The sequence below is a fragment of the Chaetura pelagica genome, unplaced genomic scaffold, assembly GCF_000747805.2.
Source record: "Chaetura pelagica isolate M959 unplaced genomic scaffold, ChaPel_1.0 scaffold150, whole genome shotgun sequence".
NCBI classification, from domain to species: Eukaryota; Metazoa; Chordata; class Aves; order Apodiformes; family Apodidae; genus Chaetura; species Chaetura pelagica.
In genome coordinates, this window is record NW_009952052.1 from 3,905,188 (window position 1) to 3,920,898 (window position 15,711).

Here is a 15,711-nt window from a genome sequence, read left to right on the forward strand (position 1 = left end):
GCAAGGCTGTGTAACTCGTTATTTGATGCATCCACCAGGTGACTGGTTTTCCATTGAAACAACTAGAAGAGATGTCAAGTGGAGATGTTGTCTTTCAATGTATAGTGGAAAACTATCGCTATATTACACTACAGGATACACACCATTTTCAGATAACAAGTCAGAACAATCCTGTGGAGGAACACTCTGACCACGTCAATACAGGTGCCTAGAAAGAAGTACAAAGAGGCTCAAAATGGGAGCTCCTCAATAAGAAGAATGAATCACACTGGCAAGCTGTTTCTACTGTGGACATCTGCTGTGGGTGCCTCCCTTGTCTGAAAGCACAACATTGTTTCATGTAAATCATAAGGTAAGAGACAAACACAAAGAAGATATGTCAAATTGAAAGTAAACTTGTATATATATCCCAGAGGAAAGCTGTTCGCTCTTTTGGTAGAAGAAACTTGGTGTCTCGCACAGGAAAGACATCTCTTAAGTCCTTTTTTTTGTTTTGTTGGTGCTGTGATGAGAAACAATATTCAGGCATGAGAAGACCACGTATTACAACACCTTGTGGCACAGTAAAACATATTTGCCTAAGTCCAAAAGACTGAAATTAGTCAGAGAAGCTCTTTAAAGTCAAGATACAGAATTTAGAAAATACATGCATTTATTGTTTTTTCATTAGTTAAACTGTCCTGCCGAAAACTCCAAGCTAACTTTATATCTACACTGTCCATGCTGTGGATTCTTGAAAATAAAGAGAATGTTATGTTAATGAAGTGCCCCCAAGTACCTGATTTTCTAAAAGTAGGGGCAATGAAAACAGAGTAATAAAGATGTCCCTTTTACCTCTTAAAAATGCTCTCATAGTGAGAAGCACAGAAGGCCAAATATATTGAAAGGTGTTTTTCCACAGTCATTTTCCCCAGAAGTAAAACCTGATTGGAGACTCCGTGTCCATCAAACTCATAGAACCACAGAACCATCCAAGTTGGAATGGACCTCAGAAGATCATCTGGTCTAACATTTTGTGGGAAAAGGAGGTCATCTAGCACCCTGTCCTTAAACACTTCCTGTGATGGGGACTCTACTATATCCATAGGGAGGTTGTTCCAGTGACTGATTATTCCTACTGTAAAAAAGTTATTTCTTGTATTGAGATGAAACATTTCCAGGTGGAAATTCTATCTGTTGCCCCTGGTCTTTTCTGTGTGGCTCCTTGTGAAGAAAGCCTCTATCTTCTTTGTAGTCACCCTTTAAGTACTCAAATACTGTAATGAGTTTCTCCCAAACCTTCCCTTTCTCCAGGAATAAAAGACCTGATTCCTTCAGTCTTTCCTCATAGAGCTGGTTCTCCAGCCCTTTGATCACCTTCATGGTCTTCCTTTGGACTTTCTTCAGCCTGTTTGTGTCTTTTTTTAATAGTGGGGGCCACAGCTGGACACTGTACTCAGTTACCTCTTTCAGCTGTCCCTGCTAATAGAGGAAATACAAAGTTGAACTGTATTTAAGTCTCATTTTATGCTTACTGGAAGTGCCCAAATCTAAAGGCTGATGACCTCAGATCTTGAGTGCATCCATGAAGGGGCTGAAGTACCATGGAGCTCTGCAGTCCTGCACAGCTTTGATCGCTCTCCTTTCCTTTATCTCTACAACCTAGTGACTAGTGCACTTACTTAAGATATGGGGTTTGTATGTCTACAGGAAATAAGAATTCCTCAAGAAAATGCTCCACTGCCTTCAGGAGCACATGGTAGCCACCCAGATGGAAGGCTGACGTGAGACCGCTCTTTGAGGCCTACCCTGAAAAACTCATTTTGTGGTAGAATAAAAGAGAAGGGCTTTCTTTTGCTCACTGGTTTGAGCAGAGCAGGAGTCTGAGTTCCAAACTTCGTTTTACTACGTGCCTAGTAAAATATTTAAATGATATGGAAAGGATGTAAAGAGGTCCCTGCATAAAATTGAAACCATTTAAGAAACAATAGCATGACTCTGCTGCTTGTAAAAGGGGACTGGCAGCCTAGCAACCAAATTCTTGGTCAATGGAAAGACTGTTACACAAGCCCTGCTTTCGGACGTGCTTCCTCCTCGTGCCCTGCCCTGCCAATTTACTACAGTCCTCTTTCCCCATTCCCACAGTCTTTGGCCTCTCCCATGAGACTGCTAACAAAACTCAGCACCCACTAAACGGAGAATTTTTGCCACAGCCCATTTATCACCTGGGAAATGGGACTAAGCTGATCAAACTCGTTTCATGTGAGGCATCTAGTAAATTGGAAAAAAATAAATAAATTCAGTTGTATTCAAGATGGGCTGAATGGAGTCAAAGTAATCACTGTCAGCTGAGAGTAAAATCCAACTCAGGATCCTTTGCCAGTACATCTCCTAAACTTTTCTGAATTTTGTTTTTAAGTAGCTTTCCTGCAAATTCACAGCGTGCCACTCCCTAAATCAGTTACCAGTAATTATTTCATTCATAGCTCTGTTTGGAGGCATCTAAAGTACATCTAACTACTTTAGAGCAATCTGAATACTTCAACAACACAATGACAATCCTCTCACTTAATTGAAAGAAGTTTTGAAAATTTGGGACCAAGAGTAGCATTTACAAGAAACATATTTATGCAATATTTGGAAGATACATATTTCCAGCTTTTGACACTTTCTTTTCTAGTTATCATGACACTGTTACACCTGTGAAAACACCAAGTAATAGATGTTTAAAGTTTATGGAGTCATATTTTTCTTGCTAATGATTAATGGCAAGACCACATATCAAACCACAGACAGGAACTTCTACTTCTGTTGCTGCTATTGGCATTTCACACAGTTCAGGTTATTTATAGTGCAACAGCTGCTCTGTATGGCATCAGAAACTAGATAAGGTCACAGCTTCTCCATGTAATATTGTGGTCTTACAGTGGCAATTTTCTAAATTCCAGGAGACTTTACAAATGCTTCACCTAGAGCAAACGAACATCATATTCAAAGCAGCCTTCTGAGGGAAATCGGGAGGATGTTCTCACATTGCTTTCTGTGCTACCCAGGACAAGTTCAAGCTGTGTCACTGCCACATTAACTCTGAAAATTACCATTAGAAACCTGAGAGTGAACACCTCCTGCTCCCTCAGTTTACTTTAACAAGGAAAGCATCTTCAGGCAGGTGCACTCAAAAACCTGTATCAGCAAAATTTTTAAAACACTAATCCGCTAATCCCTGTTTAAGCTCAGTAACTCCCTTTCTTGTCTCACCTTAGGAGGAAATTAAAATAATTAAAAAGAAAGTATACGTTCTTCATTTTGTGTCATGACACTATGAATATGAATAGAGAAAGTAATAAAAACTACCCCTGCCAACAGGAATGTTTCTTCCTCAAACTACCCCAATGTACTGCTACAAGGAGTGAGCAACAATCTGTCTTCCAGGACAGACATCCTTAGTGTATCAAACATGCTTGGAAGCTGGGAAGTTAGATGCTGTACTGCATACCACATCATACAAAGCTCCTTTTTGCTAAAAGCCCCAGGAGTATTTTTCTCTCCTTTACCAGGTATCTGAAGCAGCCTTGTTTATATCACTCACTTAGTGATTCTAACCATGCACAATGCTGGCTAATAACATGTATACATAGCTTTTCTTAAAAGAAACACTCTACATACAGTAAAGTTGGGGGTTTTTTTTCTTGCTTTTCATCTTTGTTTAGTTTCCTGATATTTGAAACTATGGAGTTAACTTGCACAGATTTCTTTTAACAGTTCTGGACTCAGATCTGTGTACATGATTTACTTTGGAGGTAAAGAGATTACTTGAGTGATGAAACGTGACGATCAGTGCTTTTGTACAAAAGTTTAGTGAAATATATCCAGAAATGCAAGTGAACCCTCATGACTCTAGGGATATGAAACAGGATTGTCCTGTCTTCTCCACATGGTGCAGAAGTATGAAGCTTTTGAAGCTACACAATGTATTTCGTTTTGTTGTGTGTTATCTTACAGTGATAACACAGAAAGTCCTTCTAGAATCAATACTGGAGGAGCAGCACATGATAGACCAGCTCATCCACTGCACAAACCCTCTGAAGTGACTCCAGAAGAATTACATCAGAGATTAATTTGGTCTCTTGTGTTTAAAAAAGTCCATGTTATAGATTGCAGAGCTGAGGAGAAGCAGCATTGAGCAATGTCTTACTTCTTACAACAAGCTTTGAAACAGATCAAATGAGTACTAGAAGACATCTGTCTGTTATTTCCTGCCCACACAGCTTTGTTCTGCTTTATTACCAGAGAGCTCCATGGATGATGTCACTTTTTTCTGAAGAAAACAGGCCACCAGAGCCTTTCACTGACATAATTAATTATCTGTAGTCTGGGCCACCGCCAGAAAATTCCCATGGCAAGGCCCTGAGAAGTATTAACTCCATAGTGCTGGATGTTTTCAGAAGTGTTAGGGTCTGGAATATCCTGTCTTGTCTTTTCACACTGAAAGAGTTGCTTTGCTCAATGTTATCACATTGTGAGGCTGTTACTGCAGCATATAGAATAACAGTGTCATGATCCATTCAGCACAGAAAGACCAAAGTGAGGGGTCACTGTCAGTTATACACACAACCCTGCATGTTGGGATAAGCTTCAGCAATGCATCACAATGGCTGAACCCACTGTTTTGGGTTTGCTGTATCCAGTCTCAGCCAGCATTAACCATATAATTACATGTTGCAGATGAACTGAAGACTGACAGCAAGCAGAGACCCCAGAGTGATCCAACTCACCAAGAGGGAGGGGAAGGAACATCTGCTGAAACACCTTTTTGGACACCTGAGCAGGAAGAATTACTAATAACAGCACATGAATTACTGTACTCACAGTTTTTGAGCTGCTATAGCAGTATAGGAAGTCAATAAAATTGCAGCACATTTCCCACATATTGAGGTGTTTTTATATTGCTGGCGTAGGTTCCCATGTTCCTTTTGCAACCACAACTTAAATTGTGATCAGTTAGCACCTCTTTAACAAGAAAATATATGACTAGTGAAAGGGTAATAACAGAAAAAGTGTTTATTTTCCTTTTTCTTGTATTATCATTTGTCCCTTAATCTTATGTTAACCAGTCTGAACCAAGACTCAAGAGATCCATGGCCTGTCTGTTCATGGACCTCTTTCTTGTGCTTCACACATAGAATTAACAACACCATGCTCAGAATTCCACTCAATATAGAAAATAATACTTTCCAGGAATGCTGTGAGATTTAATTCATAAGGAAATATAAGGTCTAGGTACCAATGCTATGAATACTTCAAAAATATAGCACTCTGACATCAATATAATTGTTCTATTCATTTCCCCCCACTTGATATATTCTTTATTTCCTCCGCGTTTTTATATTTCTAGACCACCAGCCAATTTGTTGAAATCCATTTCAAACTGAAAAGTATCTTCGTTAGACGTGTAACTCAGGTGATCTAAATTGGTCTTTGAAAGTGCCTCACTGACTGCACAAGGAACTGAAGAATCTGAAATTAGGTACCTAAAATTAGGGTAGCACTTGAAGCTGCTGGCGTAAATCTCCCCTCTCCAAGAGGAACAAACCTGCCCAGGTATTTTTTTCTGCAGTGACCTAGCTGCTCCCTGGCAGGAATGATCAAGCATGGGCTGGATGGTGAGAGAGACAAGCTGCTGCCAGCAGGGCTGCAGCCCTCAGAGGAAATCCTGCCTCCTCTGCAGAGACACGAGCATAACTCAGAGTGGGATACCAACAGTCCTAAGTGTGTATACATGTGTAATAAACTGTATACACAACTTTCCCTTGTCCAAACATTTCATTGGCTTCAACAAGCTGTTTTTAGAGTGCTCTGTGCTACACGGATACGCATTCAAGTCACTGGTGACTGATGAATGGGCAAGAACAGGAGGGTGGCATCACAGCAAGTGCTCACCAGTGAAGCCAACTCTTTGAACAGAGGAGTTGTCAGAGGAAACCAGGAAAGTGGCATGAATTCTTAGAACGAGGTAATTTAGAGAGAGCAGGCAACTAAAGGCACAGAGCAAGAACTCCTGGCCATGCCCACAGTGCCCTCACAGCCTCCTGCTGTCTCCAAAATCCCTCTTAATTTCCCCAATGTCTGCCTTACCCCTCATCCTTCCCAAGCCCTACTTGGATATCCTGTCCCCTCTCCATCTTCCTATTGCACTCTCAGGAACAACTCTTAAGCCCTTCAAAATGCCATTTTCCCTGAACTGCTGAGGCTGCCTGAGCCCATACTGGGGAAACAGGTTTTCATTATGAAGCTGACAGCATCACTACTGCTTATTTAAACTTGAAGGTGAAAAATGCTGGAAATTACCATGCAACTGTGCTGGGGTTAATCAGTTCCATTCATTTTGCGGGCATGGAAACATTAATGCTAATTTTTTTTGTGAAGAAAAACACTAATTTCCTGGATGAGAAAAGGTTGAGGGAGCTGGGTCTCTCTAGCTTGGAGAAGAGGAGACTGAGGGGTGACCTCATCAATGTTTACAATGTTAAGGGCGAGTGTCAGGAGGATGGAGCCAGGCTTTTTTCAGTGATGTCCAATGATAGGACAAGGGACAATGGGTGCAAACTGGAGCAGAGGAGGTTCCATGTAAATATGAGGAAAACCTTTTTCACTGTAAGAGTGACAGAGCACTGGAACAGGCTGCCCAGGGAGGTTGTGGAGTCTCCTTTGCTGGAGACTTTCAAACGCACCTGGATGCATTCCTGTGTGATGTGCTCTAGGTGACCCTGCCTGGCAGGGGGGTTGGACTAGATAATCTTTCGAGGTCCCTTCCAACCCCTAAGATTCTATGATTCTGTGATAAGAAGGACTTCACTTGCACTCCTGTCTTAGAAAAGGACTTCCCTTCACAGTGTCTCAACTGTGCATCATTTTGGGTGCTGCATGTGCACAGCCCTCAGAAATAATTCACTAAGCTCATTTTATTTTGACCGCCATGCAAAATTCTACACTGAAGCCAGCAATTTTATAAAGATGTGGCAAGACACAGGATGCTCAGTAGGGCCAGCAGTTTTCTATGTGAAAATGTTGCATTTCTCTCATTTTAGTTAACCAATAGGTGGAGCCTTTAACCGTAGAAACAACACTTTCTCAGCCATGTTCTCACAATTATTATATAAAGACTTGTATTTGTTTTTATTAAAGCTCGTTTTGGATGGAAAATAATCCATTTTGTTCTCAAGAGCTTATCTGATCCTCAGCTGGAGAACAGGAGACACAAACTTAATAAATACACGACTGGAGCAGCAAAGTTAATAAAAACAGACTCAGCTACAATTGCAATGTTAAATTAACAACTGGTGACTCAGAGTACTGGACAGCATTATGACACATAAGACATATGCTCATTGCAAGCTCTCTCAAAAATCCCAGATATTCTAAAGCCTGAGAGTCCATGCATCTAGCATTTATTGCAAAACTTCTAGCCATGTCCTGTCCCACAGAGTGAGCCTCCTCTCTAGAAAATGAGAAAAGATACAAGCTTTCTTATTATTGTTGCACTGACTAAATAATTTCTCTGAAGTAAATAAATGTTTCAAAAGAGTCAAATTACATCCGTTGATTAAAATTATTTGAAAAAGATTGCAAAGGAGGACCACTTAAAGACACTGTTCCCTATGGCAACAAAACCAAATTTGGAAGTTGATGAGGGGTAATCCTTACTATTCTGTTTTGGACAGAAGACCAAGAATTTTTGAAAAAAACCAAGCTGTTCATAGTCTTCTCTCCACTCTAGATGAGATATCAAAAGGATCAGAGACACCTGCCAATTATTCCTCTCTCTTCAGACTCTCTAAGCCTAAATAACATGATAGATGTAGCTCTGTTAAGTAGAGGTCTGGCATTAACAGAGAAGGAAGTTAAAATTTCTTTGTGAAAGGTTTTCAGCCTACAGCTGTCCAGTGACAGTGACATTTTATTGAGGATAATTACTCTGAAAAGCATATAATTCTAAAGCAATTTTATTACCAAAGAGATGGCTATAATCACCATAGTTGATAGTACCTGTGCCCTTAATTTCAGAAGGGCCAGGAAATTGCCTAAATAACACAATTTAACTGTATTTCAGTACACTTTTTTTTTTTTTTTCCCCTCTCATAAAACAACAGGGTTTTATTTTAAAATTCATTATTTCTGGGACTTACCAGACAAGCCCTACTTACTTTCCTTGTTATCTCCTGCACTTTGCACAGTGCAAGATACAGAAAAAATATATACTATTCTAGACAAAAATTTACCTCTCGTTATAAATTAATCAATTAAAGTAGAAGAGAGTATTTGTGGTCTGAAGTCTTCCCAACTTTTTTTTTCTTTCTTTTTAAGTTGTCCTACAAAAGCTGCTTCACTGGGAAAACACAAAGTGACAAACAAGGGGGCAATTTTTCATCTCATTGTACTGATATTCTTATGTGAGACATTTTTAGGGATTTTTTAGGCTCTTATTTTGCTACAGTGTCTTGCCTTGTCTGTGCTCCCTTTCCTGGTGTCTATCTTGGCTCGATTATCACCGTTGTATTCCCCCTTTCCTTACACTCTCTTTCTTTTATTGCCCAACCTTCTTCCTCTCATTCCATTCTCCTTAAGTCACCCCTCCCTCCTCACATTAACCCTTTCTTCCCTTTTACCCTGTAGCTCTGTACATGCCTTTTTTTATTTCTCTTGGGGAGTTTGAATTTCATCTGTATTATATGCTCAGAAAATCCTAAACTATTTCAATCCAATTAACAAGCCTTCACAGTTATAAACACTTATGCAAAGCTACTCCACATGCACTTCTCTCTGGCTTTACCTGCTCTTTCCACTCTAGCTCCTCTTCATCTTCTCAAACTGAGGTATTGCTAACAACCATTTGCCAAGGCATCTTGTCCCAACTTTCTCTTCTGACTTTAACATTACCAAAAAGGAACACATCTGTTTTCCACCCACCTGTCTATCCCATATTCCACACTTGAGCTTTCAGGCAACTCAAAACTTAATAATATTAATGCAAGAATATCAAGAAAGTCACCGAAGAAAAAAATATAGTAGTGTGTACAGTGTTTTTAACTAAGCAATACCTGGGTGACTATGACACTGTTCTTTCAGCATCTCAGGAAATTCAAGTTCAAAACAAAAGCAGTTCAAGGCATTACATGAAAGCTTGCACATTGCAGCAAGAGGAAAAAGAGACAGCACAACTAGAAATACAGAGTCAAACTCTCGCTTATATCAATCAGACTGACAAGTGAAGGGAAAGCCAAGTAAAACCATACCAACAGAGAAAGAGAAGTATTAAGCCCAATGTACAAGGCACCAGTGAGCTCTGTCCTACTGTACCATGTCGGTTCCAGATACAGATATTAAGATGAACCCAGCACTGATCACGGGCTGATAGAGATGTGGAAAACCTGTGTTGCTAGAGGAAAATAAAGGGAGGTGGCAGGGCTAGCAGAGCAAATCAAAGGTTCAGAGGGTGTGAGGTTGCTGACTACAAACACAACTGGCATGAAACAGCAGGGAGACTGGTAGGCTTTTCAAAGTATGGCTGGTGTATAACACAGTCTCATGAAGGTTTCAGTAGGCAGAATTACAATTGTACTAGAAATTAAAATCAATAAATTTGCTAAATGGTAAAGCTTTTCAGTTCTGGAACTATTTTCAAGTAAGAGTTAACAACCCCCCTAGTCTTAAAACCCAGCCTGATAAATTCATGACAAAGGCTAACTGAAGTGCTTGTCTGAAGAATTAGCTGCTGGGACTTGATTTACAACAGATCTTCTAGAGTTTTACTTTCAGGATGGTCAAGAAAATAGGTCAGTGAATGCATCTACAGTAAAAAAATACAGAAGTGACAAAAAGGTAGAAAAGGGAAAAGGATCAAAACTAGAGAAATAAAGGAGAAGCAAAGGAAAGCTGAAAAGAAGCTGAAGGGAAGATGAAGGAAAGCTAGATCTTGGGAAAGAGAACAGAACATAATGATTATAGAATAGAATATATTAATAAAATATGTAGCTCTACAATTATCCTACCCACTTTATGTTAGCAAGGTTTAGTTTTCTGATAGAAAGACAATGGTAAAATACCAAAATACTTTTAAAAATTTTAGAATAGGTAGTATAACACTTATACCCATGCGGGTACCTGTAATTTAAGTCGAGACACAGTATCCCTTGCACCATTGGTATCTAAGTGTTTTGTAAGGACCTTACCAGAGATAACAAAAAGGCACAGCCCTGACCCCCCTCTGCTAACCCTTCCCTGATACACGCAGGTCAAGAAGAAGGACTTTCAGGCCACCTGAATGAAGGTGAGTTCCCCCTGACTCTACTGGATGAGAGAGCTCTTTTTGCCTGTGACTACTCTATTTCAAAAAACAGCAACCAGCCACCTGTACTTGCCCTACAACAATCCCTCCTGCAGTTGAAGAAGCCACCAGTGCAGTCTGCAATTTGGTAATCAGTGGCACAAACACAATTAACCTACTATCCCCAGGCTGGCAGTCTTAATCCTGGGATGATGTTTGCAACTAGCAACCTCACCAGAGAGGCCAAATCAAACTGGACTTCTTGAGAACTGTTATTTTCACATATTGCTCATCCACACCCTCAGGCCAGTAGCAGAAGAAATGTAAAGCTGGTACCTTTGCACATATTTCATTTACATCCCACACCACTGCCTGGCTCTGGGGAGCAAAGCTCTGTCCCCCCAGCAGTGCCAGGCTCTCAGGGAAGCCTCTCCTGGGTCCTAAAGCATGTGAGAGACCTGACAGGAACGGGTGGCTAAGCTGCAGGGAATTAATGCCATTTCTGCACTGTAGACACACAGTAAAACATGGGCTATAATAAAGGGCTCAAGTGAAAAAATTGCTGTTATTTGAATTAGTGACAGATAAAGGATAGTGTCTCCCAAGCTTGAATTGTCACCTGGCAACAGGCACAGAACCTGACTAAGAAATTATTTTTCTTGAAAAACCCAATGATTTGTAGTGGGTGCTGTCTTTGTAAATGAATGTTTATTATTATGGGTTTTTTTCCCAAACATGCAATAGGAGAGTGAATGGTAAACATGTATGAATATTGCTCCTCATTTCCTTTTAAGCCCCTAAGCAGGAAATGTTGAAAATCAGTGTTGGTATTGCTGGAGATTAACAGCTGCTGCTTATGAAGTATACAGGGAATATATTCCTACCAGGACAAAAATAGAGGCTGTTGGGCAAAAAACTGTGAACTACAGACAGGAGTATATCATCACTGTACAGATACACACTGCCTGTGTAATTAATGTGCCTCTGTAATTAAAGAGATTCACGTTGGTTGAATTCTGTGCTTTCATGGTCTAATATATTCTACTGGTGGTCAAAGTTTTCTTTTCAAATCAGTTTTACAGTACTTAAAAATCAGAACTTTTTTTCCAGGTATAGGAAGAAATCCCTCATGTATTTTTTGCCCCTATATATTCAGTATCACAGAATCAGTATGCATTTAAAGATCATGTAATTACAGGGTTTTTTACATGAGCAGTGAGATCTCACAAGAAAAGACACTCCACTGAGCTGTTAGGCCTTTAAAATCGATTCCTGTCACCAGATCATTTGTTTCCCACTCTCCTTCAGGGAGGTTCTACTTAAGTGCTCCCCTTTCATTTATATGGGGACACATTTTCATCACCACAGCTTCTGTATACTGTTTTTCCCCTTTTGTTTTCTTACAAAATAAGGCCTAGGCTAAGGTGACCTCAGCCGCTTATGAAAATCTTTCCTTCCCTATATCCAGTAAGTGCTCAGGGCTCAGCCAGAAAATCTGACAACAGACACAGACAAGCCCAACTTGGCCCTAGGAGCTAAAGCACAGGCAAGATACCTGAGGTCATGATAATTAAAAAAAAAAAAAAAAAAAAGAAAAAAGAAAAAATAAAAAAAGCACAACAAATGAAACCATAATTAAGACATAAACATCACTGCTAAGGCATGTTCACCTTCAAAACAAAGAGCTGGAAAGTCAAGTCCCAAAGTAAGGACTGAAAAGCTGGTGAAGGGTTTGGAGAACAAGTCTTATGAGGAGTGTCTGAGGGAACTGGCGTTGTTCAGTCTGGAAAAAAGGCAGCTGAGGGGAGACCTTAATGCTCTTTACAACTACCTGAATGGAGGGTGTAGCAAGGTGGGGGTCAGTCTCTTCTCCCTAGTACTGCATGATAAGTTGAGAGGAAAGGGCCTCAAGTTGCTCCAGGGGAGATTTAGATTGGATATTAGAAGAAAGCTCTCTGGAAAGGTTATCAAACACTGGAACGTGGAAGTGGTTGAATCACCACTCCTGGATGTGTTTAGAAGATGTGGTGCTTAAGGACGTGATTTAGCACCAAACTCAGTAGAGTTAGCTTAATAGTTGGACTTGATGATATTAAAGCTCTTTCCAACCAAAATGATTCTATGATTCTGTGATCCTAAAATTGATACCAACAGCAACATGGCATGGATCTATGTTGGCTATATTGTTTGATTCTGTGAATAGTGAACTGAGCACTTGCAGCATATGTATACATTACCAGTTTAGCCTGCTAACCCTATGTTTGTCATGACCAGATTGCTTCCCATGGCTGAGCTCTCTGGGATTTGCAAGGCAGTGTCACCCTGTTCTGTGTTCTGTAGTGCAGGCAGAAGATTCTGCTCATGGCTGCTGAGCAAACAAACGGTAATAGTATTTTATCTCATTTCTTTCTTAAAAAAGTATTCGATCTCCCTACAGGTACAACCTGCTGTCATTATCCAAATAAGATCTTCTTACATATACCTATATAATGCTAGCTTTGTTAGTATTGAAATGGCTTCAAAATAAACCCACAGTCTGATTTGTCAGTCCAACAAAATGCCAGCCAGACACCAGGGACATCCGAACAGATCTGAAAATGAAAAGCCACAAAATGACTCAGTGCATTAGGTCACTGTGACAGCCAGGAGGTAATACCAGAGTATTTACTTTGGCTGGAGTCTTCCTTGGCTCATCTTCCTTTGTAGCATCAAAGCCAGGCTCTCATCTCAAGCCAAAGTGCTGTAGCTTGCCTACTTTAGTAACATTTCAACACAGGTACCAGGTAAATAACTAACTCAAACAGAACTTTTAAAAATGAAATTAAAAACTCCTATGGATTAAAAAGAATAGTGATTCTCTTCCCTGTCTCACAGTAGGGAGTAGAAGACCAGACTCTACAGCTACCAGCATGGTTGTCCTCACAATCCTCTCATGATGTTGGGAAGCTTTAACAGTGTCTAAAGATCTCTGGGGTGTCTTTATGTCTCAATATTCCTAAAAAATTGTTTAGGATGATGGAAGTACCATCTTGGTGAGGATTTTCAGCCCATATCACAGTGCAGATGACAGCTATACCCACCATACCCATAGGGATAATGAGAACACGGGCAGTCCTTTGAAAGCTGTATAATTCCCACACAAAATAAAAGACTATGGTGAAGAGCCACATTTCTGTGTATTGAACAGGAGAATTACTCAAAGAATAAAGTCCACATTTATTGTCCCTCAGGAAACATTAGTGACTTTCTTCTCCTCCTCTTTCCAGACCACTGAAGTGACTTCAAGGTACATCTTTCTGAACAATGTGAGCATAACTTTCTAATGAGGTTTGGTTCTATTTGCCACTGAAGCTGCCTGCTAGCTTCATCTTTTAGGAAATGACATAGGCAAATTTTTGTATAAAGTAAAATGAAGCACTGTAAAAACTGATAATGTCCTGTAATGATATTTTTCTTCCTTTGCAAAATTGCATTCAACAGGTTTTCTTGGTTTTTTCCACAGTTTTTCACTGTGAAATGACTGTTCTCTGTCTTTGTAACAAAATTACTTAGTTTGAATCTTTTCTGAAACTTGAAGTGCTTTCTGAAAAACGGAAGGTAAATTATGTGCAGGAAGATGATACTTGATGATACTTAATGATACTTAGTGAGATTAAATCTTAAGAGCTGTGGTAATGGTATAACTCAGGTGACTCATATACCAAAGCAATTAACAAAATAGTTGTTTCTTGTAAGCAGATAAGATGATAAGAAGTCCAAAATTAAAGTAAGAATGTTATGAATGCGAGTTTCAGGGAAAAAGTAAAGCCTTATAGGAAATGCTAAATAATGATGGTTAACTAGAACAAAGGGACTGAGACAAAATGTTTTCACAAAGGTTGGAGAGGTTTTCTCTGCTTGTCCATAGGTTCAGTGAAAAATATCACTAAAGTGCAAACAAAATAATCTCTAAATTTAGCAAGCAGCCCTACCACAAAAGTGGATACATTTTGAAAAGTCAGGAGTCTTCATATTGACTTTTTGAAATGTTTCAGCACTTTATTTGAATTTCCCCAAAGGCTGATGCTCCTGAGAGTTCAATTACTGATGAGCATTAAAGACAATTCTCAAAACTGGATGGACATTCATGCAGTGAGCTAATCACAAAGTCCTTGAAGTCTGCCATCACAGACTTACTTTTGGTCTGAATAAACATGCAAGCCAGGACAACTAAGAAACCTTTCAAGCAAGTACTGCTCCAAGAAATAAAACTCCTGAATCCTTGCAAGACAGGGAATGTGCAGAGCACTGGAGAGCAGGAGTGACATTCAGAACTTTGGCTGAGCCCTGAGCAACATTAGAAGGTCCAGGGCTTTTTCAGTACTACTGACTTGCAGATGTGTGTCTTGAATATTTGTACTAACAATTGTAACTACATTCATTATATTTTCTTGCCTTTTCCCCCTCACACTGATTCCCCTGTCGTTGTTTTCTGCCTCTTTTTAAGTCTTCAGATCCTGCAGATCCCCCTTTCTTCATCAGTTCTGGGAGGTGTTTATAATTTCTTCTGCTTTGGTAGCTGCAGATAGAGATGGTCAAGAAAGCAGGGCTATCCTGTGACTACCTTGTTAAACACCAGCTACTACTGCTCTCTCCTTTTGGTCCTTTGCCTTAAATCTGCATGTCCTTGTCAGTTTATCCCTGTGCTTTTCGAACAATGTAAAAGTCAAGAGATACATAGAAAATAACAGTTTGAAAGGTGTTTAATTTACCTGCAGTTCTCCTTCCATTATACTGAGGAGTTTTATCAAGTCCTCTTTAGAAAACTCTATGGACTTCTTGTTCTTTCATTCAGCAGGTCCAGGTGATTTTGAGTGCCGCTTGACAGTTGCTGAAACCATGACCTCATCTTCCTTCCGATGAGGTTTGTTCTTTTTCTTGGCATCCTCCTGAAGTTTTTCATTCTCTGCATGGCTGATGACAGGCTTGGAACTGGAGAAGTGCCCGTTAGACGAGCTTTCTCCACCTTGGTTTCTGGATCTCATTCCTACCTAGAAAGAACCAAACAGAAAGACGCATTTATAAACAAAATTACTTACAAAAAGCCACAGTAATTACTGCCTTTTTGGAAGAACAACAATCTTCTAAAAACTGAAAAATACTGTCATGCTCAAGAGGCAGCAGTGGAAAGCTCAACCATTTCAACAACTCTGTGTGTGGCAGACAGCAAATCCAGGGCATTATTATAAATTTAACAGAGTCCTAAAGTAAGGGAAATCATCTTTTGTCATAAGATATTGATATGAGATTAAATGTATGGAACTTAAAAGTGATGCAGAAAATGATAAAGAAAGAACTTTTTTTATTGTCACCTTTCCTTCAGTCAACATTTTGATGATTCATTTGACCACTCACAATTCATCACTACA

At 39.7% G+C, this 15,711-nt stretch overlaps 1 protein-coding gene across 1 annotated transcript in view; it reads right to left on the bottom strand.

Annotated features, from left to right (window-relative positions):
* FILIP1 (filamin A interacting protein 1) overlaps positions 1 to 15,327 on the bottom strand; it is a 58,638-nt gene extending 43,311 nt beyond the window's left edge. Inside the window, 1 exon segment of the mRNA XM_010003404.1 lies at positions 15,055 to 15,327. Within this exon segment, the coding sequence (XP_010001706.1) occupies positions 15,055 to 15,327 (273 nt within the window).
* Between the last annotated feature and the right edge of the window lie 384 nt (positions 15,328 to 15,711).